At 40.5% G+C, this 24,179-nt stretch overlaps 1 protein-coding gene across 2 annotated transcripts in view; it reads right to left on the bottom strand.

Moving 5' to 3' along the window:
- Positions 1-24,179, bottom strand: part of LOC118334760 (laminin subunit alpha-3-like) — a 54,993-nt gene that overhangs the window by 17,765 nt on the left and 13,049 nt on the right. For both annotated transcript variants that reach the window (XM_035670823.1, XM_035670824.1), the window contains exons 4-39: positions 23,499-23,617; positions 23,251-23,421; positions 22,382-22,482; positions 21,312-21,427; positions 20,480-20,598; positions 19,663-19,753; positions 18,371-18,502; positions 16,624-16,674; positions 15,125-15,259; positions 14,195-14,329; positions 13,643-13,777; positions 13,337-13,389; positions 12,738-12,837; positions 11,790-11,842; positions 11,508-11,613; positions 11,161-11,260; positions 10,881-11,037; positions 10,159-10,297; positions 9,782-9,924; positions 9,514-9,617; positions 8,919-9,075; positions 8,621-8,784; positions 8,366-8,474; positions 8,179-8,276; positions 7,048-7,246; positions 6,761-6,887; positions 6,328-6,476; positions 5,698-5,813; positions 5,215-5,426; positions 4,902-5,106; positions 3,669-3,813; positions 3,410-3,550; positions 2,938-3,096; positions 2,243-2,344; positions 2,065-2,148; positions 1,242-1,472 (exon numbers count right to left, since the gene is read on the bottom strand). In XM_035670823.1, the coding sequence (XP_035526716.1) occupies positions 1,242-1,472; positions 2,065-2,148; positions 2,243-2,344; positions 2,938-3,096; positions 3,410-3,550; positions 3,669-3,813; positions 4,902-5,106; positions 5,215-5,426; positions 5,698-5,813; positions 6,328-6,476; positions 6,761-6,887; positions 7,048-7,246; positions 8,179-8,276; positions 8,366-8,474; positions 8,621-8,784; positions 8,919-9,075; positions 9,514-9,617; positions 9,782-9,924; positions 10,159-10,297; positions 10,881-11,037; positions 11,161-11,260; positions 11,508-11,613; positions 11,790-11,842; positions 12,738-12,837; positions 13,337-13,389; positions 13,643-13,777; positions 14,195-14,329; positions 15,125-15,259; positions 16,624-16,674; positions 18,371-18,502; positions 19,663-19,753; positions 20,480-20,598; positions 21,312-21,427; positions 22,382-22,482; positions 23,251-23,421; positions 23,499-23,617 (4,658 nt within the window). The remainder of the gene's footprint in view (positions 1-1,241; positions 1,473-2,064; positions 2,149-2,242; positions 2,345-2,937; positions 3,097-3,409; positions 3,551-3,668; positions 3,814-4,901; positions 5,107-5,214; positions 5,427-5,697; positions 5,814-6,327; positions 6,477-6,760; positions 6,888-7,047; positions 7,247-8,178; positions 8,277-8,365; positions 8,475-8,620; positions 8,785-8,918; positions 9,076-9,513; positions 9,618-9,781; positions 9,925-10,158; positions 10,298-10,880; positions 11,038-11,160; positions 11,261-11,507; positions 11,614-11,789; positions 11,843-12,737; positions 12,838-13,336; positions 13,390-13,642; positions 13,778-14,194; positions 14,330-15,124; positions 15,260-16,623; positions 16,675-18,370; positions 18,503-19,662; positions 19,754-20,479; positions 20,599-21,311; positions 21,428-22,381; positions 22,483-23,250; positions 23,422-23,498; positions 23,618-24,179) is intronic.

A 24,179-nucleotide genomic window follows, 5' to 3' on the forward strand; every position in this document is an offset into this window, starting at 1 on the left:
GTGTGTGTATACGTGTGTGTGTATGTGTGTGCGCGTGTGTGTGGTTCATAACGGTGTTTGTGCAAGCATATGTGACTGAGAGGAAAGTCAGACATCCTCAGACAACAAACTCACACCTGAATCACACTCCTCAAACACACGACAGACACAACTAGGTGTGTCCGGTGTTCTTACAGACACACGCACACACTGTAGGTGCACTCAAGTGAATGCACTCAGGTTTATGAGTAACAGTTTGTTGCCAACTGCCACACCCCGCATGTCAAGGCGAGGCACCTTGTCATACCGCCTCTGGGTGCATATAATCAAACTTCCTTTAAAACACTCCCTGACAGACGGGTAGGTAATCACATCTATGGCAACAGCACTCAAACATTCAAGTTTTATAGATATTACTGTTACTGTTACTGTCTCCACTAACAAATAATCTATGTTGAATGAAAACTCCTATTAATCAGTGGTTGCTCCATTCTCAGCTTTTTAATAAGCTTCTGTGGTCAAAACAGCTGCAGTCATGTGCATATAAATCAGATATGAGAAGCACAAACACACTGAGTCAAGTCTGCACCATTCCCAGGATAAAAAGAATTCAAGTAAAGCTTTTCCTTAGCAACTACACCACGGTTGTTTGCACTACGTTTCTATGAGCTGTAGCCATGCCAGTGATTATAGTTGTATAATCACTAATATTATGTCTGCGTGATTGTGCATCATATCCCACCCCGGGGCTACACAATTTGACTGTGCAGCTCTGCGGCTGGTATTTTCCAGTACATTCCACGAAAGGATGATGAACTTTTCCTCTCGGAAAAGGGTGTGGTACTTGGTTCAGGCGTGTCAGGACACCCTACAAATATGGGGAGGAGTTCCAACTCCTCAAAGATGACTTTAGAAACACCCCGCCTGTCATCTGCGCTGCCTCTCAGAACTGACAAAGTGATCCTTATCTCACCATATTTTGACACGCCTATGTAAATTTCAGATGCAAGCATAAACGTTTTTTCAGTATGGAAGAGTCAGTGAAGCCGAATTCCTTAGAGGTTTTTGCTTTTAATGATGCAACACTTGTTGTTTTAAATATAAATATTAAATATGATCTGTTGTGTTTGTAACCTATCAAGTTCAACAAAGCCATGAATAATCGCATGCTCTTTTCACATTTATCTACACGCCTTCCCACCTTCTTTTTATTCAAGTAAAAATAAAGACCAGCAGTATTGAGGGATATATAATGGCCTCACCTCGCAGGAGTCTCCAGTGTACTGAGGGGGGCAGGAACAATCTTCGACTGTGTTTCCAGGACCACCAGTCCCTGTGTTAGTCGCCTCCTCCAGGCCCACCTCCCCTAAGCTGAGTCTCTGGGTCTGAGTAAAGTACAAGGCTCGGATCCTCAGGCCAACCAGACCGGCTAGGACCGTCATCAGTTCCTCTCTGGACACAGGCCTGTTGGTGATAGCATGGCGCCAATTTCCCTGCAGATAACAGATCAGTTACTTTTTGACTAATGCTGAGGAATCTGTAGTGGGGGGACTATATTAAAAAAGAATATTTCATTAGATTTAATATGATATAAAACAAGAGTACAAACAAGTACATTATATTATACAGTATATGTGTTTATTACTGACATGCAGGGCAAGATATCTGAACAAAGATTGGCCAGATTATCTTTTAAATTGGTATGAACATTTATGGTCCTCTGAGGAAGAATCCTAATGGCTTTTGTGACTCTCCGGCCTTTATTCTTGCACCATTATCACGATAAAGTTGCACTTATTCCCAAAAATAACCACATCTAATGTCAGATTGTTGTGTACACACAAAAACACATTTACACTCCCCAGAAGATGAACTCTTTTAAATATTCAAATCATTTTCGACTAGCCCAACTTTCAGGTCAAAATCTACTTCACACACCATTCACACACAGTCTAAGAAAGATAAAATCATCGGGGTGTAGTTCACCCCATTACAACACTTTTTATGTCATGAGGTTGATTTGAAATCACAGCCTTGTGGTGCTCCAGATTGTAAGTCAAGCGGAAGAATTGGTGTGTACTTTACCTCCAATAGCTGGACTCTGCCCTGATACAGCCTGTCTGGAAGTGGGACTTGTGGAGCCATGTGGATCAGGGTCATATCCTGACCCTGGGGGGAAATATTGAAATGGATAAATAAGTTGTGTTTCTGACAATAAAAATAAGAGAGGTCTAAGAGTAAAGGAACTGGTAGCACTACGCACAGTCAGCACGACATCAGGTCTTCTGTCCATGAGAGTCATCCCCTCACTGGGAATCCCAAAGGATTTGGACTGGTAGGTGAGGAAACCACCATAAGATGAAACCTAAGACAAAGGCCCAAATATCTGTCAGCTTATCTGAAAGAGCTTCAGAGAGAATAAAGAAATTAGCTTTCTATATGTATGTAAACTGGGTATTATTTCACAACTAGGAGGAAAATAGTTGAAGCCATAATTTCTATCAGTTATGATAGCCTTAAGTTAAGAAGGTTTTAGGGACATTAACCTTTTTTCAAAACTGAGCCCATAAAATCAAAAGATTTAAAAAGAAAAGAAACTGAATTATCTGAACCAGACTATTTGGAAGTGTAAATAAAATGTAGTAAATCTAGTAAATGAAGTAGGTCAAAACTGTAACTAGAATGTTTCTTTCACCTCCAGATGAGTCATTTGACTTACATTTAAAATGATAATGCAGGTTAAATGCTGGATCCTCAGATCTCAACAATGATATTGAGTAAAATAGGGAATACGGACAAAGCTATGAAATTAAGACAAAAAAGAAAATACAGAATTTTCTTTTAATATTGCCTTTTATTTTGGCTTGATTTTTCAAGAATATAACTATAAAGCTATTGCAAACATTTATTGACAACTGCATTCTCGTTGCCATGACATTCACTCCCTCTTTGACTCACCCTGTCTCCCAGGTAGGACGATGGTGCCACCCAGTGTAGAGTCTGAACTGTAGGAGGAAGCTCCTGGATGTCTGCCACCACTGTGTTACTGGCTGTGTTCAGCACAGAGGAAACGTCCTGGTCAGGGCTTTCCAAACGCCAGGCCTGCATCTGAACAAACTAATAAAGGGGAGTATTTAAGGGTTAAAAAATCCATCTGCATTGTATTCAGAATTCATAGGCGCTGACTGACTCCAAGGGGCTTATAACGTATACATATACACATAATATTACAAAGTAATTTCACTTGAAAACAGAGTCCACTTTGTATTAAAGAATGTACCCAGAACCCGTAAAATTCCTGAACATGTTTAGCAGTCATTAAAGAAATGAAAGTGTTCACCACATACCTCCTATCTGCCAGAAAGCTTTAAAGGCATGAAATTTCCAAAAAGCATTCATAGACATGCAGGGACACGAAAAGCAAACACACCTTCCCCCTGCGTTTGCTGGAGCTCTGACACTGGTCAGTCGCCCCGAAGCAGAAGCAGATGGTACAGCCATGAGGGCTGGAGGGGTCAAAGTAGAAGGAACCTTCCCGACAGATATCACACTTGCCGCCAGCAACATTTTTCTACAAACATGGCAGCAAAGATAAGAGCAATGAAGAGAGTCATCGCAAGGAAAGAAACAACAAACAAAAATGAGTAAAAGGGAGTTTTTAAATCCACAATTTGATTTAATGAACTCACCTTGCAGAGGCACCTTCCTGTGTCTGGGTGGCACACAGCAGGTGTGACACCACCTTGGTTACAGTCACAAGGCACACAGTCAGGGAAGCGATAATAACCCGGAGCACAGCGATCACACTGCCGGCCCCCGATCCTCGGCTTGCAACTACATAAAAATACACAGGGACGTTATCTTAAAATCGTAATTATCATACAATTCTGGACAGGATTTACAAAGCACTCATGTGGTTCATACATGTATAAAGTCAGACATAGCAAAAGGAAGAAATAAAATAAAGTTACACATACAACTGAAATAAAACAGATTTTTGTAAAAAGAAAAACAGTATAATCACACGTTGTGCATTATTGTACAGCGTGTTGCTTTATGCTGGTATTTGTTCAGTACGTTTCATTGTTTCTTTACTAACGGAGACATTATATTTATATATTATATATTACATTTACATAACGGAGAAATTCGGAATTTCCCCATTGTGGGACAAATAAAGGAATATCTTATCTTATCTTATTAACTGAGAGGTGTAGCAGATTTTCAGACTAAAAACATACATGACAGCAAAGATAATCTATTTATCAACATGACTGGACTGTCAACTAATGCCTGTGATGAATCACTTTAAATGCTTTGGTGTCAAGTTTCCCTTTCACTGTTGTTTCACTGGCTGCAGGCCTCACATTCCTTTTTCATTGTTTAAAAATTAGTGCATGAAAGAGAAAATGTATTGAAAAGAGTCAACTGTTATTTGTGCGGCTGTTTAATAAGTATTGTAAATTACAGAGAAATTATATAATTAGGAAGAATTAAGAAATTATATTCTTATGATATACGTATGATGCATTTGAGTAACTTTTATCATAAAGTGACAACTTAACTGTACAGTAGACTACAGTAAATCTATATTTAACATAAAATAAACAAAAACATTGCAGGTTATTATTTACCAACCAAATAAAAAAATATTTGCACTTCCAAGGTGTAACTTAAAAAAAATATTCTTTCTAGCTTTTTACCCTTTCATTATTTAAAAAAAGTTTTTATTCTGTATTTTATATTTTAATTGAGTAACTTTATATTAAGAATGGCAATATATATTTTACAGTCCGGACTGTTTGTATAATATACATGAAACAACAACATTTTGTGTAAAACATCGTTTAATTTACTAATTTCACTAATAAACGCTAACATCCAGTCTTAATAAGAGCACAGCCTTGTAGGTTTTCACTTACATGCACTGTCCGGTGATGCGGTCACAGTCAGGCCCTGCATTGGCTTTAATGCCATTTGGAGAGCATTCACAGCCCTCGCAACCCAACAAAGGGTGATAGCTGAAAGTCTGACTCTGACACACATCACAAGATGGTTTGACTGTCTGAGGAGGGCAGATACAGCGTCCTGTCACCTCGTCGCATAGTCGGCGGCCACACTCACAGGCTGCAGAAGGGAAATAGGGGATTTCAATTGGACGAACACATTTCAAACAAAGTAGAGGTTAAGAAAGTGACAAAACTCTCAAATGTTAACCAGCACAAGTTCACTCACGTCTGCAGTAAGGGAAGCCGTAGTATCCTGTGGCACACTTTGTGCACTGTCGACCAATGATATGCTGCCTGCAGGGACACTGGCCTCCAACCGGATCACAAGTGGTCCCTGTAGAACCGGACTTGTCACAGTCGCAAGGCAGAGCGCCATCATTATAGGCCGCTACAAGAGAGCGGGCAGAGTCTCTGCAGAACTGGGAAGAAGTTCTGGGGCTAAAGAGGCAGAAAAATAAAAGGAGTTGTTTAAAAAACAGATGTTGTTTCATTCTCCATTATCACAGCTAGAGGGCACTATTTCCAAAAGCATTAGTGGTGTTTATTATTGTAAAACTGCTGCATTGGTGAAAAGAGCTAACTAAATATCAATATATCATATCATTCATATCATAAGAGAGAAGAGTGTCTAACTTAATAAAAAAAAATCTTTAAAGTTGTATTACAAATGGATTTGAGTCCTTGTTTCACAGACATGGTGGATACCTACTCAATATAAAAACCATCTCCTCTACATTGCTGTATGAAATCTGCAGACTTATCCAGCGGCTTCTCTTTCAGGAGATCTGGGGTATAACTGCTATCGGGAACCAGCAAGATATAATCCTAAACAAAAGATATGAATCATAACACATGATTAAAAAAAACACACAATCTCACCAGCAACTTACAGTTTGGTTTGTTTTGTGCTTAAAACACATTTATCAGTATGATGCAGTGAGTGATAAACAGATCAACTGAGGATTTGTAATGTATTAGCCACATTTCTCTGCTTGATTTTGTCTGGAGAAGAAAAAGTAAAGCAGGTGAACAACAGGCAAGAAAAGCCCAGCCTGAACCCTGTCTTACAGAGGTTGGAAGCTTAGCTTTTATAACGCTGTGTGGGGCTGCCAGGTAGAATACAGTCCCTTCATTGTTGTTGTTGGGGATATGGCATAACACTAAGGAGAGAGGACCTCAGCATGCCAAGTACCAAACCTCAAGAACTCTACTATAAAACACAGACTCCTAAAAGCAGTACACTTTACACAGAGGTATGCCTGACTCATTTCTTTCTCATTTTTGTTTCTTATTTCTATCATTTAATTTAGTGGGTACACTTATCACATAAACTACTGACCAGAATAAGTGTCTTCCTAGGTGGCACAATCACAGAGATGGTGGGTGGCTGCCAAGAATTCTGGTCAAAGTCAAGGGCAATGCGCCCATCAGAGATCACAACCTCCCTGCAGCCTGAGACCGCAGGGCAGAAGGATGCATTTATTGAACCTGTAAGAGAAGAGCAGAGTTAAAGTAGAGTAGAGACTGAAGAAGAAATGTTGGCATGTTGCACAATATTCCATCCCTCCTTTAAAGCCATATAGGGAAGAGTGTCCAAGGCCTTTGATCATATTATCATGAGCCCTGGGAGTTGATCTGCTCTTAAGGAGGAATCACCCCCTCACTGAGAGGGCTTTCCAAGTAGCACGCTTATATCCAATTGGAACCAATAAATTCTTTAATTCTATTTCATTTGACAGGAGTAAGCCTACCACTTCCTCCAACCCACTCACCCTTCCACTCACGCCCTGCGTCCACTCTGACCTCCACAGGGAAGGAGGTGTGTTCCGGTTGGTGATAATGGACCACAACCACATACCTACCCGGGAGGGGCACGTTGGGAGTGAAACTGATCTCCGTCTGGAAAAAAATGAGGAGGAGGCTCAAGTGTCAAACAGTCTTTGTGAAATTGAAAATGAATGTCAGGGCATGAGTTGCTCACTGAATGTCTCCAACTCCCAGCAGCAGGGTTCAGAAAAGCTCAAATATTCAACAAGGTTAGAAAGGGCAGAGTGTTCACCTGAGGAAATTTAAGCAGTATCCCATCACTCTGAGGTTCGCGGACAGGAAACACCCCAATCTGTCGTCTCCGTCTCCAATCCTCATTCTCTCCTCGTTGGGGAGAAACAGCTGGTGCCAAAGATAGCTGTCCATCACGGGCCGCGTACAAAATCCAGGCTGAGGTTGGCTTGTCGAATCGCCTCAGAACGCAGTGCCGACTGGAAACATTAAACAACAACAAGATGTGGTCACCTAAAGCCTGTTGATAGTGTTTGCCAAGCGCTTAGGAGAGGGGACATCCTTAATTTCCAATAATCCTCTCTGAGACCTTAAAATCCTCTGGTTATCACACTCCCTCTCATTAATGTGCAGGAATCCTGATATCACACACTAAATATACACATACTTCTAAGGAAAGCTTTAGTTTTACAGGCAAACTGTGAAAGTCTTCAGGTTGCATGTCCTTCCTCCTAGTTCTACTTCCCCATTTTACTCCAATATTTAGTCAAACTTACTTCAAATTATCCCTGAATTTCCCTCTTTGTAAAATCCGAGTTTTATTCCTTAACTATGGAGGAGGTGTTTTGCAAAACAGGGAATGTATCCTGAAGTAATTGAATAACTCATAAATCAACATAGACCCACGTAATTACAACAGCAAACATTTTAGATGGTGAGTGGCGCATTTAAGGTAACACAAAGCTTGAGTCGATTAAATATTAAGCCATCATTGCATTCAGTTTTTTTTAAGCTTTGCTTAAGTAAACATTTACCATTGCAACTCTGACTATTTCTTTGGTGACACATTGTTCCATTTTCTACACTGTCCAAGGTGGATTACACAGTAAATGGAAGGACTACACAGTGACAGCTGTAAACACACGTTTCACTGCAACATGTATCCTGGTCATTATTTGCAGAGTACATTTAGTGTGACCTCAGTTACCTGAAGCTGACCCAAAGTTTAGCCTCAGGTAAATGACCTTGCCCAGCTGCAGGAATGCATGCAATCACACCTGGAAAACAGATGTGTGTCTTCATACTCTTGTAGCAACTCCTAAATTGCAGCTTACATTCATGGGTGTTGAAAAATTCTCTGTGTGACCATGTTATTAAAAGCATGCACTGGGGTTTATTCAAAGTGACGTACCTGTCTTCAGTGAAGCGGCCGTGAGTGGAGACACACAACACCTTGGGGTCTACATACTCAATGGAGAACTCTTCTGCAGGGACTGCATACACTTTATACTACACGGAGAAACAAATATATTTCAAATTGCATGCTGCTGTCTAGATACTGAGCTATTATAAATATTTTGTGGAAACATTTCCCTCACCAGCAGGAATGATGTAGTGGAAGTTTGCAGGAGAATCTCTGTCTTGTGAGAAAGCTGCAGCACTGTAACATGATTATTGCCGTCCACTGCCACACTCCGGCACAAAAAGCTGCAAGGGTTAAGACACGCAACAGCTAAAAAACCAAATACAATTTATATTTTTTATATTTTTACAAATTGTTAGACATAAATTAACAAAACACTAGCACAAGAAAGGTTGAAAAGAAAAGTTGAAGCAACAAATGCAGGCCTCACCTATAGGCACAACTGTATATGTTAGCCCTGGCAGGAATGTAGCCATCTGACTGGCCACTGATGAGTATGTTGACATTCTGGACAGTGTCCACCTCGCTGGCATACTCCAGGACAAGGGCGTATGGGCCAGGACGAGGCACGCGTAGACTGAGTTGGAGCTGCGACTTCAAGACAAAGATCATACAAGGTACGTAAAAAAAAACATCAGTAAAAGATTATAAAAGCATGTTCAAGTATTGGCTTTGAGTTCTATATTGTATGTAGGTGTGACCATAAACCCAGGCCTTCTCTACTGTACCTGTCTGCCATTGAGAGCGGCCATCTCAGGGTGATCTGGGGTGGGACGCCGTACACGAGCCTGCCTCCTCCTGCGCCCACTGCGGCTGGAGAGTATTCCTTCTGAGCCCAGAGCAGAGCTGAAGCCATCCATGGCCACATGCTTGTATAACAAACAGCTGAGACAGAGACACACAGGCATAGGCGTCAGCAAGAATAATGGGAGATAATTACATAAAGTCTAGCATATTCATAAAACATGGCTTGGCATGCTGTTCAATGGATGGAATATTTGGAATGTTTGATAATCCCTTTTTTACACTCTCTACTAATGTATTGCATAGTACAGTCTATTGAAAACTGATGTGATTTCTTTTGGCATGTATCAAACAATCTGTAAATTATGATTTATTATAGCAATAAAAAAAACACCAGTACATTTGAAAGCATGAACATAAACCCTTATTTGTTATGGTCATGTTAGGTTTAGTTGAACCAAGTCAGCAGTATGAAGAAAAGGATTGATGAACAAAAGTCTTACGTACGTCATGGATGAGTGGTGAGTGTGAAATAGGCACAGACTTTAAAAACACCGAACAGAAATTTTAAAGATTTACTTTGTATCCTTGTTTGCAGTGGGTAAGTACGTGCAGGGCTGGATGATCTTTTCCTGCAGCAAATGTGCCTCATAGTAATCCCGGGGCAGCAGCAATAAATAGTCCTGAAGAGTGACAATGTGTATTTTAGTATTCAGTCTATTACAAATGTGTTATTTTCTCCAATGAACAAATGAACAGAGGAATGAACAAAGTACATTATTAAACAGGAAGACGCAAATTCTTGTTCATGATCATTTCTACATCTTCGTCTTTAATATAAACTTACCAGCAGAACACCCTCTGCTCTTATGTGAATGATCCATTTCCCAGGGGTCAATGCAAAGGGCTCAGCAAAGCCCTCTCCTGGGACAGTGAGGAAGGATGGGGAGGAACTCTCAGGGAATATTACTTCCTTACTCTGACCGGACCCTGCAGAGCAGCAAAGCAGAAACTTCTGTAATGTTCACACAATCACAGTTGAGAGCATAGAAAACTAATTACGAGTGAGACATCATCAGCATACAGTAAGACACACCCAGCACCAGCGTACATATAAATGTCATAAAGGAAATGGGTTATTTATACTATTCCTTCAATGATGGGTTAGATTTGATGATATGATATGAAATGTAGGAGCAGATTCAATGTCAGAGGCAGCCTTACCTTCAGTGCCTCGGTTATTGGTAGCCTTGATGCTACCTGTCACGCTGGTGCTGCTTGGGTTAGTGAACCGCAGAACCACACGGAATAAGTGATGTCTCCCATCTTTTGGGTCAACATGCACTGTTACTCTGACCTCACTCTGCAGGGACAAGAGTGACACACAGCTGACTGCAATGGGACAGGTTTGAGTTGGCAATGAGGGTAATAATGTTATGAGAAAGGTTAAAAATCATGTCAGGTGGGTAAAGAACTTAAGCAAATGGAGCGGGTTAATCAACAGACAGCAAGAAAAGGTTAAGAGAGGAAAATACAGCTAAAGGAAGGCAGGCCCTTCACTTACAGTCACAGCAAGACTGAAAGCCAGCTTCATCCACCACCAAGATCCTTGCTCTCACTCGTGCTCTCCCCTTTTGTTGGGGGGTGGAGTAGCGCATTACAATATGGAAAAGGCCAGGAAAGCCAAGGGTAAGCGTTAGGATCACCTCTGGCTGAAGAGAAATAGTGTTAGTTCTAAGAGAGATGGCATCCACATTCCTACAGCTTGTTGGCCATGGTTGCGCACTTTAAGCAGTGAAATCAGTGCAGAGATAAAAGCAAAACAATCATGGTGGTATCAGAATAGACTGAAAAAGGAAACTAGAAGGTTATTGAAGAGGCAGATAGTCAGATAGTCACATCAATGTATCCAATATATCAAGGTACTGATGTGAATATATACTAACCTGTGCAGGAGACATTACAGCATAACCCCTCCAGCTGAAATCTGGGAACTCTTGGGGGTTATAACCAAAGCGCACTGGTCTGGCATTTGGCGTTATGCCATCCTCAACCTCAAACTTCAGTTGGTGGAGAGTTGGAAAATAGTAGCTTGGTGCTGGCCTAACAGGGTACATGACAATTTAAATCAAAACGATGTAGGTTAGAGTCAAAATTTCCAAAAGATGAGTGCATTTTTGTGTGAATCCTAATGCATGATGACATTTTAAGACGGACATATCTTACTCAGTGCATTTACGACCAACTACATTCTTCCGACATTGGCATTGTCCCGACATCTCATTGCACGCCATGCTAACAGCACCACCTACATCGCACTGGCAACCTATCAGAGAGAGTAAAAGTCATTACTAAAAAGTAACCTAATACCAGAATGAAAAGCATTGTTTCCCTACCCTTTCTGCTTGGTGCCTTGCAACTGTAACCACCCCTAACATCACTGATGAATGTTGCATCTGTACCCACACCCAACGATGATGTCACATGATCAAATCCTGAGTACACTTTAACTGAGATGAGAGGTTAAACTGCTGGAGGTCAGCAAAAACAAGATTTGGTTGAGGATGTCTTACCTTGACAACCAAAATACTTCTTTTTCTGCAGCAGGAAGTATCCATCCTTACAGGTGTCACATGCATGTCCACAAGCATTAGGCTTACAGTGACACTGTCCACTTTTCTAGATGAACATATGATCAGTAGAATATAAGACACATGAAATGAATGTGACAAAATTGTGGCTAAGCCATGCAGTCAAAACTCCTGTTTTGTTCCTGTACAAGAACTCTCTAATCTGAATCACAGTTTGATTAATAGATGTGTATCTGTCACTGGAAGTAGTAATGAAATACTCACCTGTTCACACTCTCCAACACCACTCAGGGTCCCTTTCACATCACACTGGCACTCTGGTATGAAAGCGAGCGGTAAAAATATAAAGATTGCTCTACAGTGAATAGACTCTGATTACAGGATTTTGTCACTTTCATGGGTGAAACACAACAGCACATAAACCCCACAATCTTCAGAGATCTCCACATCAAAGGTCCAGAGGAGATTTATGGCCACAGCTTGCTTTCAACCCCGTGAAAAAAACATCCCCTTAATGTCCGGCTACAGTCAACCAGAGGAATTCTTAGGATATTAAAAGCTCCTTTTCCCCCCCTTCTTGAGTCTTCAGGCAGTGTGGTAGTGACAGCATTCTTGCTACAGAGCAGAACTGTAACATTAGACAGGTATCTGGACAAAGCCAGAAGCTGTTCTCTCACTGGCCAGATAATGGAAGTCACCTTATTATTCTCATATTAAGTATTTTCAGTGTATTAGGACAGATTTATTTTCTGTGGGGTTAAAGAACAGACAAAGTAGAAGTCCACAGGTATTGTTTTTATTATGCCGCTGGGTACTCATTACTGCAAAGTCCCAGCATGAAATCGGACAGGTTAACTTGCAGCTCAACACTCAAAGTTGTTAACAGGAATTTGCCTGCATTTATGTGTCATTCCTCAGCTCCCCTCTGAGGGACAGGAAGGCAGATCCGGCCCTGTTGACAGGGGTATGTTGACATATCCTCTCGGTAAAGAGAGGCCAAGACCCATATCAGTGCCTTGTCAGATTGCTACTGGTGATTTAATACAGTGGAACAGAAATGGGGTCAGTGATCAGAATTAATACTCCTGGGGAAATCAGACTGGGGCACTTTTGGCTGCCAGGAGCTCAGCTCTGTATTATGTATTTCTTACACCTTTTACAAATTTAAGACAATAATAGTTTTCTGATCTCTTTAGATTTCCAGTCTCTTACCTATACAGCCATGAGGGTTGTCTGTAACCAGATTCCAGTAGAGAGGTTTACATCTGTCACACAGGGTTCCCTCTACATTTGGTAGGCAGCGGCAGGAGCCCTGAAACAACAGATAAGGAAACTAAGGATTGTTGAGACTGGCAGCTACTGTTGAAAGCCATGTTATATTTGTTTACAATCAGATAGATTGAAATCAGCCACAAGCTGTTGCATATTGTACTACAGTGGCAGTTTTCAGAATGACTGGAAATTAGCAGTTTTTCTTTCTTTTAAACATAGGATATGGAGGTAAAAAAAAACCTTCCAGAAACCCATTATTGTTTTTCTTCCTCTTCAAAATGGAAGGAAGTCTCCTTTCCTTTATTTTAATTGCACTTACATTTCAGGGAAAAGCACTTCCTTTTAAAATCTACTGGAAGATGTTTTAGCAGCACAGCTGTGTTATCAGTTGAATAACTTTGAAGTAATGTAGATCCAAACCCAAACAGCCAGTGCTGGATTTAGACCATGACCACTTCACTGTCATCAATGCTAATAAAAACATGATCAAGGTAGGCCTTTGGTAGTCAGACAACTTAAGTTTATTGAGAGTGACATACCGTTTGAGGATCAGCAACCTCAGTTCCTGCTGGGTTACACACACTGATGGAGACTAGAAATACAAAATGAATATACAACAAAGTCAAAAAATATTTGTAATCAGTAAATTGTGTAGTTAGTTAGCACAAAGGTATTCCATTATTTTATATGAAGGAGGACTGAAGAGAGAACTGTCAACACATTAAACAAATGATATCCTTCAACAATACAAAATGCCACATTAAATATTATTGGTCTAGCTGCTGCTACTGTTTAGTCCCAGAATTACTTAATTTGTGAGTACGATGGGTTTTTGATGCGGTTACCTGAGCACTGGGGGAACCTGAGTCCAGAGGCACAGCGGTCACACTGCTGGCCTACTATCCCTGGGATACACAGGCACTGACCCGACAGCGGGTTGCATATGCTGCCATATGAGCCTTCCTGTGAACACTGGCAGGCTGGTGACAGGGATCAAGAACTCTATGTTAGTATGTAAAATGTAAGCCAGTGAATCTGATATTAAAAAGGTTCAACATGACTCCTGTTTTATTCCCAGAATCTGATTTCCTTTAGTGATTCCCAGTTGTCTATTCTTGGGAACATGATTCCCTAGAAGGAAGAAGTCCATATATATCTCATGTACCAGTTCTCTGTGAAATGTTTTAAATAAATCAATGTGGATGACAACAATGAGTTTTACAGGATACTGTGGAAGAATGAGGATGTTTGCTCCACAGAGTCATGAGAAGAGGCCACTGTAAGACCAGTGAAACCAGAAGCAACATTTTTTCCATCAGCACGTAGATCACATGGAACCAGATTGGTTTATCTACAGTAGTTACAATGGTGGACTCACAGGGATCGAGCCCACTCACCAGCACAGTCTGGGTACCCATAGTAGCCTGGGGCGCATTCGTCACACTCCTGTCCCCCATAGTTGGGAAAGCAAACACACTGTCCGCTTGGAGTGCACACACTGTCAGCTACACCAGCACCATCACAGAGACACGCTACAGAAAGAGAAAGAGGGTCATAAGCTGCTACTTTAGCAAATTTGCATAGTTGGATACTCCTTATTCTCATTAGAATATCGTTAGTTGAGCAGGTAGGTGAAGGAGAGGCAATGTCAGCAATTTGGAGATCTTTTAAGCAACTTTTCCAATAACATTAGCAACATTTAATATGTTACAGTCAAAGTGAAGAAAATCTAATGAAAATAAAACATGTTTTCAAACTCATTTTTAGAGCTTAAATGTAAGTACTTGTACTGGTATCTGGTCTAAAAAAACATGGTACTGGTGTATCCCTAGTCTGTATAAGCAAGGACTGTTTACAAAAACAACTAATAAATACCTTAAAAAGAATAGTATGACAGATGCATTTCAAACTGAGTTTTTTAAATGATTACTTTAGATAAATCTTAAAATTACATAAGCTGATGATAAGATAAAGTAGATTTTGTTGGTCTGCAGGGTTCTCAGGAAGGCCATTTTAGAGCCTCAAGGGTCAAGTGTCTAAAGTCTGAAGCTTAGACTTTAAAATGGGCCTAAAATGGCCCTGCTACTTGCTCCAGAAAGTAGCAAAAGCAGGTTCATGTAAGTAAAGGGACACATTTTTGGGTAACAATAAAGCACAGGTTTGCTGAAAAACCAGTTAAAATTATTTGCACACCAACCCTTAATGTGTAGCTGTCTGCAAACAGTCCAAAATATCACTACTGGCATTCAGTCAAGTTACACTGATGAGGTTGTGTTTTTACAGTCTGTGGGGGGTGAATGCTCCTTGGCACAGTGATTCTTTCTCACCCTGGCAGTTTGGGAAGGAGTGGTATCCTGGTTGACAGCGTTCACATTGCACCCCCTCCACACCCTGACGGCAAAGGCAGCGTCCTGAAGCATCGCACACCCCGTACGCTGTCCCTCTGTAGTCACATATACACTCTGTGCACAAACACAAAAGAAATGTTTATTCCAACAATAAAAGTAAACAAATTAAATCTTAACTAATACAAATTCAAATGAGTAACCCCCGTTGAACCCTGAATCTTGCTTATAAATGAGCCGGAGCACTTTTATTGGTCCAGCTGAACAACATGGAATGACAAATACTTCTGTCAGTTGAACTATTCTTATATTGTTGTGGCACACAGTGGTACGGCTACACTGGTGCCCACGTCTTGCCAAGCCTCGCCTGGTATTGGTATGTGAATAGACTTGGCATTAAGACAGGACAACCTCTAGAGAGGCTGCCACCGTTTTCTATGCCCCGAAGCAGCTCCAAAACATGAAAATCAGCTTTTCAAAGGCTGCTGATGAAATTCATTCTCAGTCAGCTCACACAATGAAAGACATGTTCTCAAGCTACAGTAAGTGAAAGATGTTGTTTGACTACATTCTCTGACAAATGACAGAAAAAGCCAAGGGCTAAAGGTCTTTGTTTTAATAGAAATGCCATAATACTAATAATGGGTTTCCCAGCTTGGAGGAAACCAGAAAAGGCAATTTAGAACAGGGCCCATAACTAATAATAGACTGGTTAGTTCTCACTGAACAGTCCCAAATGACTAATGCTATCAGGAGAGGGCAGAGATAACTTGAACTTAAATCCCCACTGACGCACATAATAATCTAAGAGCATCAGTGCTCAACATTGCAAGATATCTGCTGTAACTGAGCAGCAGATTTACTCATTCTGATGATATATTACATACGTATTTTAACCATTACATTAAACCCAACCATAATATACTGCAAGTTCTGTTCTCATAAGGACTACAAACAAGATCTGACCTTTAGTCGTGCCTACATACATTAAGGCTTTCTTTGACTGACCTCTGTCACATGTTCTTAACTTTTAACTCTGGAGAAAACCAAGTCAGACTCAGTGGTGCCTGACTTGGTCCTCTAAAGCTCTTTTTAACAACATGGGCTGCCTGTAAATGAATGTGACTCAGGTGACAAAAAGTCAAGGAATGCCCTATAAAAAAGCTCCTCAAGAGGATACAGTATCAGCAGCTTTTTTAGATACCGTGAATGCAAATGAGAAGACGACATAAAAGCAGTTAACAGCATAGCCATGTAAACGCCTTTATAGTAGCACAACATATCAGGTTTAATCGCACTCATGCTGACAGCTTGGTGAGCTGAAATAACCCGTAGGACAGGCGGTGGGCCCTATACAGACAAAAAGAAAGAACGATGGAGAAAAAAAATAACAGTGACAGCATTTTAAAATATTGTTTAAAAACCTCTGTCAAGCTAAATTGTGGTATAAGACACTGCAAAATCTAGTTTAATGAACTTACCCACAATAGGTCCTGCAGGGGATTTGGTGGTTGTCGGGTATACAGGATAGCCTGTTTGCAAAGGAAAGGCACAAAATTAAGACCTCCACTGATGGAAAAATGTGACCAAGAAAAACCTCACCATTAGTTATTGCAGTGGAGGATTGCTTTAACTGTAAGTAACATTTTAGAAAAACCCATAAACACGAACCGCACTGCCATCTAAAGCAAACATTTTTAAAGGTATAGTTTGGAAAATATGTTCATTCACTGCTCTTACGTAAATCCCCCCTTTAAATACACAGCTTGGGGTTTTTTTTATTCTGTTTTTGCATGGATTAAACAAATAAAATACAACATGTTAATAAGCGAGCTTTAGATATTTTGCTAGGTGGGTTTTGGTACCTTTGGACAGAGCCTGTTTTCAGTCTTTCAGTCTGAGCTAAGCTAAATGTATGCTAGCTCCAGCTACATAACTTCTAGCACAATATCAAATAACTGCATTTCCTAAAATGTCAATTTCTTAAACATTGTGATCCCTACATGTAAATTAGCATAGCCTTCTACCAGCAATAAACTAAACTGACTATGAAATACTGTATCACAAACACAAGTTGTAGAAATTGTATACAGTGACACAGCGAAGAATCTCTTGAAACTCAGACAGCCTTCTCATGACTGTGTCAGCATGTTTAGACAAGTTCAGTGCTAACAGCCTGGGGAACAGAGACTTAGTTTTAATAACTTCTAGTACTAAATCTATTGCATGTATATGACATGTATATGACATGAAAAACAATACACCTGGGGCAGATTACTTGCTTTTCTTTTGTATAACTGTATGAACATGAACATTTAAAGATGGTAATCACGGGTTAATCAAAGTGAATTTTATAGTGAAAACTATAATTAGGATTAGGGAAAAAGAAATATACATCTTTACATGGGTCGGATGCCTCTCTATGTTAAACTCATTCAACTTAAGTTAATTAAAACATATATGCCCCCTCTGAGAAAACAAGTGACTATATTCATAATCCAGGAACACAGAAGCTGAATGCTGTAGTGAGGTCAGGCAGAGACCTTAAAAACACTTATGTCAGTCAGCCGTAAGACAGAAAAAAACACTGGAAGAAAAAAATGAAAATGACTTAAAAAGCTGAAAGATGAAAGACTGGGTGGCTTATCGCTTCGCCTTGGCAGACTGCTGAGTCTGTAGCCAGATCAGACCGAGATAAGACGGGGGAAATTCTCTTTTTGTGTCTAATATCTGCATCTATTTGTTTAGATGGAGGTATGGCATGTGGAATGTGTGTTAGTCAGTACTGTAGCCTGTGCATACATCCTTAGCATGTCGCCCTGCAGCTTTAAAGGCATACTTCTTTGGGTATATAATCTAGTAATTATAATAAAGTTTAATCTTCCCTCAAGGGGCAAACTGAAACACAAAAGGTTAAAAAAGGGTGACCATGAAACTGAAACACGGACACGTCATTTCATCAAATAACAGTTACTTTAAAGTACAGTAACAGTAACTAAAGTTTTCTCTAATAAAACAAAACAGTTTCTGCTGCTTCCTTTTGCACACTGCCTTTACTTGCAACAATCACAGATGTTATTCATACCGTATGACTTATTGGATTTGCACACCAGAATGACATCTTCAGCTCCCTCACCCCTATGTTTCCCAACTTCTCCATTTATTTATCCACCCATCCATTACGTAAACTGGGTATCCAGCATGTGATGAGAAAAACACTAAACTTACGAATGCACTGAGGGTAGGAATAGTATCCGTCAGCACAGCGATCACAGTTTTCTCCAGTAAACTGTGGCTTGCAGATACACCTTCCAGACCCCATTTCACAGCCGGCTGTAGTCATTTCATCACACCTGCAGGCTGGTGGGGGACACATGTTTTTTTTAAAGACAAATGGGTACACATACCAACAGATGCATCAATTTGGACTAACGTGGACATGTATACACATTAACACAGCACAGAATTATTGATTGTCAAGCAAGAGACAATCAGAGAGCTTTAAACAAACCATTATCTCACAATGAGAGATCTCAGAAGCAAATAATGATGATACTGATGCTTTACTGACGCCTTCCTCTGCTAAGCTGACTTAATTGCATTTGTGGATTTTATGGTTTACTTTTCAAAGCGCTCAGGGCAACCAGTTCAATTCCACTACTTTCTAATGTCCAAACACCACTGGCAGCTATTTATACTACGAGGAACAGCCACGGACCATTAAAGTACTGTAAACAAGAGATGGTCCCAGTTTAGCAATAATACAAGCGATGGTGCCAGTGGAGCTTGTGCAATGCTGCCATTTGTGTCAGTCTCAAATAAGACGCTGATGCCTCTCTTAGAATATAACCTTGTTTTAGCTTCACTTGTTTCTCATGTACACTGTAGGTCAAATAACTATACGGTAAAACATTATTTAGTCCCCAACTTATCTAATGATGTTGCATTAATTAATACAGCTGCAGAAATGGATTTGAACTCTTATCTGAAAGGTATTTTGTAACAACTACTGAGAACTATGCATGTTGTCTTAATATCTCTTTTAGTTTAATATTTACAAAGCCTTTTGTTTTGGTGCAGACCACCACAGCAACATCTATTAGACATCTAAATGTCTAAACGTCTCACATGTCTCTACACTCACAGTCTCAGTGGGCATTTCTACTGTCATTTTTCTCTCACAGTTTAGAGATACTAAATGAAAACAGATTGCAGCCCTCACACAAAAATCACAAAGATTTTGATTCATATCTATGCTCCTAACCCCCAACTGAAATAGAATAAGGAAAAATATCAAACCAAACATACACAAGGCAGCCACAGCTCTCAAGTTTGAGACACAAATACGCCTACATACTGTACATCTAACAGTTCCTGAATAGTCTGGCAAGACTCAGATCCTTGTCATGCAAATACACTAGCAATCTAACAAAAAAAATTAACAAACAAAATAGAATTGAAAATTGGGTATTTCAATGTTATAGTAAATCAAGGGCACAAACACAGAAAACGCAACTCACGTATGCATCCAGTGGGAGACTCTGGAGGTACTCCGAAAGGCCTGTAGAACCCTTCAAGGCATCGCTCACAGTTCACTCCAGCAGTGTTGTGCTAAAAAAGAATGAGAAAATAATGTGTGAGCCATTAGTCCTACATAATTTAAAGGGATAGTTCAGGTTTTTTGAAGTGGGGTTGTATGAGGTACTGACCGTAGTCAACATATTACCTACAGTAGACAGAGGTTAGCATGTCCCCAATTCGGAGAAGCAGACAGAAGTACCAGAATGGAAACTAAGCAATGTACTGCTGTGGATGGGGTTAGCAAAAAAATTATTTTAGCCAACTAAACTTAGTATTTCCATGCTGGTACTCCTGTCTGCTTTTCCAAACTGGGGTCACACTAACCACCGTCTACTGTAGGTAATACACTGACTATGAGAGGGAGAAACAGGTATATAGATCAAAACAGATAGAACAGAATAGATGACGTCCTTGGATTAGCACAAGAGTCCTCTTTGCTCTGTAAAGTAGAATCTCTCATTTCAAATGCGCATTGATGCATGTGACGAGATACAATGCTGATACTCTCTGCATCAGTGTAATATACCAGAGGGGTATTATATTTCTTGTAGTGGAGGAAAGTGTGTAAATGAAAAAGGCTTGTTTTGGCCTCACAAACCAAAAGTTGCAGAGCAAATGATGCAGTATCACATGCTCTACAGAAGACATTCACAGACAACATGGAATTTTTCTTCATTTTCTTTTTCCCCCCTCCTCCCCTAGAACCACACACATTCAAACACGGGAATCCGTTTAGACTTGACATGCATTTCATACCTGGCAGTTGATGCACACTCCTCCTCCGTTGTACCTGCCGAAGGTGTCTAAACTTGCTCCCCTCCTTTCCACCTCTGGGTCGTAATAACAGTCAAAGGCATGGGAGAAACACTGGCAGGCTATGAAGGAAACCCCCGAGACAGACACACACACCCACATACACACACAATTATTCTATATCCCTCAGCAAATTACCTCTGACTCCCTCATCTGTATTTAAGCACTTTAAGCTACTCATTCTCCAAAAAGGAGTTATAAGTCTGGTTGTTGAGTGTTAAGAGAAACTATAAAATCCAAACTAAACAGGACGACACATCCCCTTCCTGTATACCACCCCTGTCTCTCATTAATGTTTATGAATGGCTAACGTGCATTTCCACTGCACTGATTGGATTCCAAGTCTTCTTAATGTTTCTCTCTGCGTTTTTGGCTTCTGCAAATTCATGTTTTGTGAAGAAAAAATCTGTCAACAGTCCAAAGCAATTAGATTCCAGCTGACACAGGCTCTGCTGGCTGAATGGATGGCTCGCTGATAAGCTGGCATGGGGGACTATCTGGTAGGCTGACGCGGGTCTGGCTAGCTGATGAGAAGTTATCCTGGAGCTAGTTGTGCACTTTGCTGTTCATTACACATACCATATGAGGAATGTCCTCTCAACTCTTCACAGAGGCTCTATACAATACCATATCAGGGCATGCACAACAGGGTTTAAATATCAGAGGACACTTCAGTCCACTCTGGGGGTTGTAATTCAAGGAGCCAGCAGTGTGGGGAGTAGCAGTGTGTGGTTTTGTTTACACACTGACTGAACCATTGTACATGTACACTTACCGTGACACTCATTGGGGCTGTCAACAGTTGCAGCACGCCATGGCTTCTGGTTAAAGCCTGGGCAGCAGCGGTCACATGACTCACCACAGGTGTTGTGTTGGCACTCACACTGGAGTCTACAGACAGGGGATGAGACACCTGGATTTTAAACTCTTTAAACTTGCATTCATTATTTCTTTAAACCACTTGGGGACGGCAGAACAAGGTGAAGATTATTAGGTGAGATCATTACCTTATTAAGTTGTTATGTCAAAAATGTCAGAAAACAGCTGTCCATTTAAACAGCAGACATAAAGCAACATCAGCATTAATTTAGAGTCATGTTTGCTTGTCTGTTTGTCTTTTTCTGAAAGTACCTGGAAACAATGCTGATGAGAATACTGAGACAGTAACAAAACAGTAAAATCAAAAAAACAATGAGCTGAAAGATGCTAAAGCGCTCTGTAGAGCTGCAGGTGATTGGAGCAGCTTTAAGCCAAATGGAACATTCATTTAAAAAGCCAAAGTTGCTACCAAACAATAAAACACAATGAAGCCTTCACGAATGCTGTGTTGCTGTTGTTTAGCTCTTCAGAATACAGAGGGCAACAGTGGTTTAAAGCAGCACTTTATCACACATCTTGCCCTTTACCAACTATTTACAACGTCACAGCCAGTAATCAGAGTAACTAAAACAATCTGCTGCTCTTTACAATGGTGATGTCAATGTACAAACATATGAGGTAACCCTTCCTTGGAAACAATTTACTATCACTCAATCACTATATTTGGCAGCATCTCTGTGGTTTTTGCCTCATTGTTTTCAGCATTAAGTCATCCCAGTGCACTGGTTATACACAGGAGGTCATTGTACAAAAAGACTGTTCAGCTATGTTAATGAATAAACACATGAAACAAACTTACTCATTGAAATCTTACTTCAAAGTTAATTTTTGAAATGTTAGCACATAACCGGTTCAGATTGTAATTAATGAGTGACGAAAAATGTTGCCGTTGTTGTACCACACAAAAGTATTGTGTCAAATATTATAATGCAAGTAGCAGTGCTTGAGATGAAGAGCATTACTAACCTGTTTGGGTTGTCCCGATCACGCCCGCTACCACACACCTGGGCATGCCCATGACAAACACAGCGTCCGCCAATGCTGATGTCTTTGATACTATAGTAATACTGTCAACAAATAAGGAAAATGTTATCACCACCACTATTTCGAAATAACACCGGCTTTATCAGCAACTCCACAACATCACCCACACCAGTTCCAATTTCTGGCTTCGCGTGGCAGCAGAAGTGAGTCACACATAGTGACAAGTACAAAATTAAACCATGATTCGTGAACTAAGGCCAGTTTTATGGGGTGAATGAGTCCATTATAAAAAAAAAAACAAGATAGGAATCAACAGCTGATCTGATAAGAATCAACACTGTTTTTTTCTCAGCGTGTAAAGAAAAAATAATGAGCTGTTTTGGACGTGAGAATCCAGAGAATACATTTCAGGAATTAGTCTACAAGAGATTTACTTTATACAATTACAACAGTTTTACTAAAGTTATGGTACAGGAAAACCACAAGTCAAACATAAAATAACAAACAGGCTTTGCCCTCATTACTCTGATGCTGCAGGTTTTTCTTAACATGTATTCTCCTGCTCTGAGAAGAAGTGCCATATTATGCACCTGCAGCCTGTGGGAACTGTCCAAGCCAGTCCTGGCTGTCTCTACCAAAGGAATTACTATGATGACTGGACAGACAGATCTGGCATTAGGCCTTGACAAGGATGAATGTGTGAGCAGGAGGGAGCAGGTCAGTGTGTTTGTGTCAGCAAAAAAGAGGCTAGAGGGTAGGTGGTGCTGTTGTAAATCTGGCTTTCCCAAATGGGGAACAAGAGCCTGCCAGCCATAACACCTTTGTGTGAGGTTGTACAGTATGTGCCTCACCCTGCGTGTGACGGTGGGATCTCTCTGGGCCTTGGAGATCAGGTGGCCCAGCAGGGTGCTGGTGCGGAGGAAGCTCAGGCGGATGTTGGTGGCCTTTGTGAAGTCTCGCAGCACTGGCGAGTAGGTGAAGTTTTTGGCCCCCGGCCGCCCGTTGATCAGAGACACCACAATCTGGACAACACAAATTTATTTCACAAAGATTGTTTTTGATACCTCATGAAATTTAGCAACTTGCTATGATATTTTACCTCTCCGTTCTCCAAAGGGACAATCCGTGAGTATTCTGTGGTGCAGAGCTGGTCATCGTCATTTAATATACGAGCATTGGGCTGCTTTCCGAACTTCTCAATACACTCGTGCTTTGAATCTGCCAAAAGAAATGTTTATCTTTCACCTCTCCTTTTTTATTTGAAAGCAATGACAATCACATGACTGACTTCTATAAAGCTACTCTCTATTACCAATCACAAGTATAATAATGTTTAGAGAATATGTAAAATGTATTGCATTAATGTGTGTGTGTGTGTGTGTGTGTGTGTGTATTTGTTTTACTATTGTTAATTGGGCAGGGGATGAAAATTATAGGAAGTGTAATATCCAAAGTATTTTACAAAAAGGAAACAAAACCTTTAAGGGATTTAAAGCTCAGCGAATGAATTATGACAGTTAAGAATCTGTGCTGAACTCTTGAGAGATCCTGAATGAACATGAACTTGCATCAAGTAAAAATGATAGCAAACCGAAACTCTGGGATTGTAAATCTAATGAGTCACAGCTGTGTCTCTTGGCAGTATATGTGCACAGGTGCCTTCCGGATAATAGACATCATACCTCAGTTTTGCCAACTCAGCAAAGTGCGAGTGTGTATTCAGGTAAGTAGTTCAGGCTTAAAACTTGTTACAGTGAACCACTGCCCAATTGGATCTTCA

Source organism: Morone saxatilis, unplaced genomic scaffold (genome assembly GCF_004916995.1).
Source record: "Morone saxatilis isolate NCDOM2014 unplaced genomic scaffold, NCSU_SB_2.0 Contig23, whole genome shotgun sequence".
In the NCBI taxonomy this organism is placed as follows: domain Eukaryota; kingdom Metazoa; phylum Chordata; class Actinopteri; family Moronidae; genus Morone; species Morone saxatilis.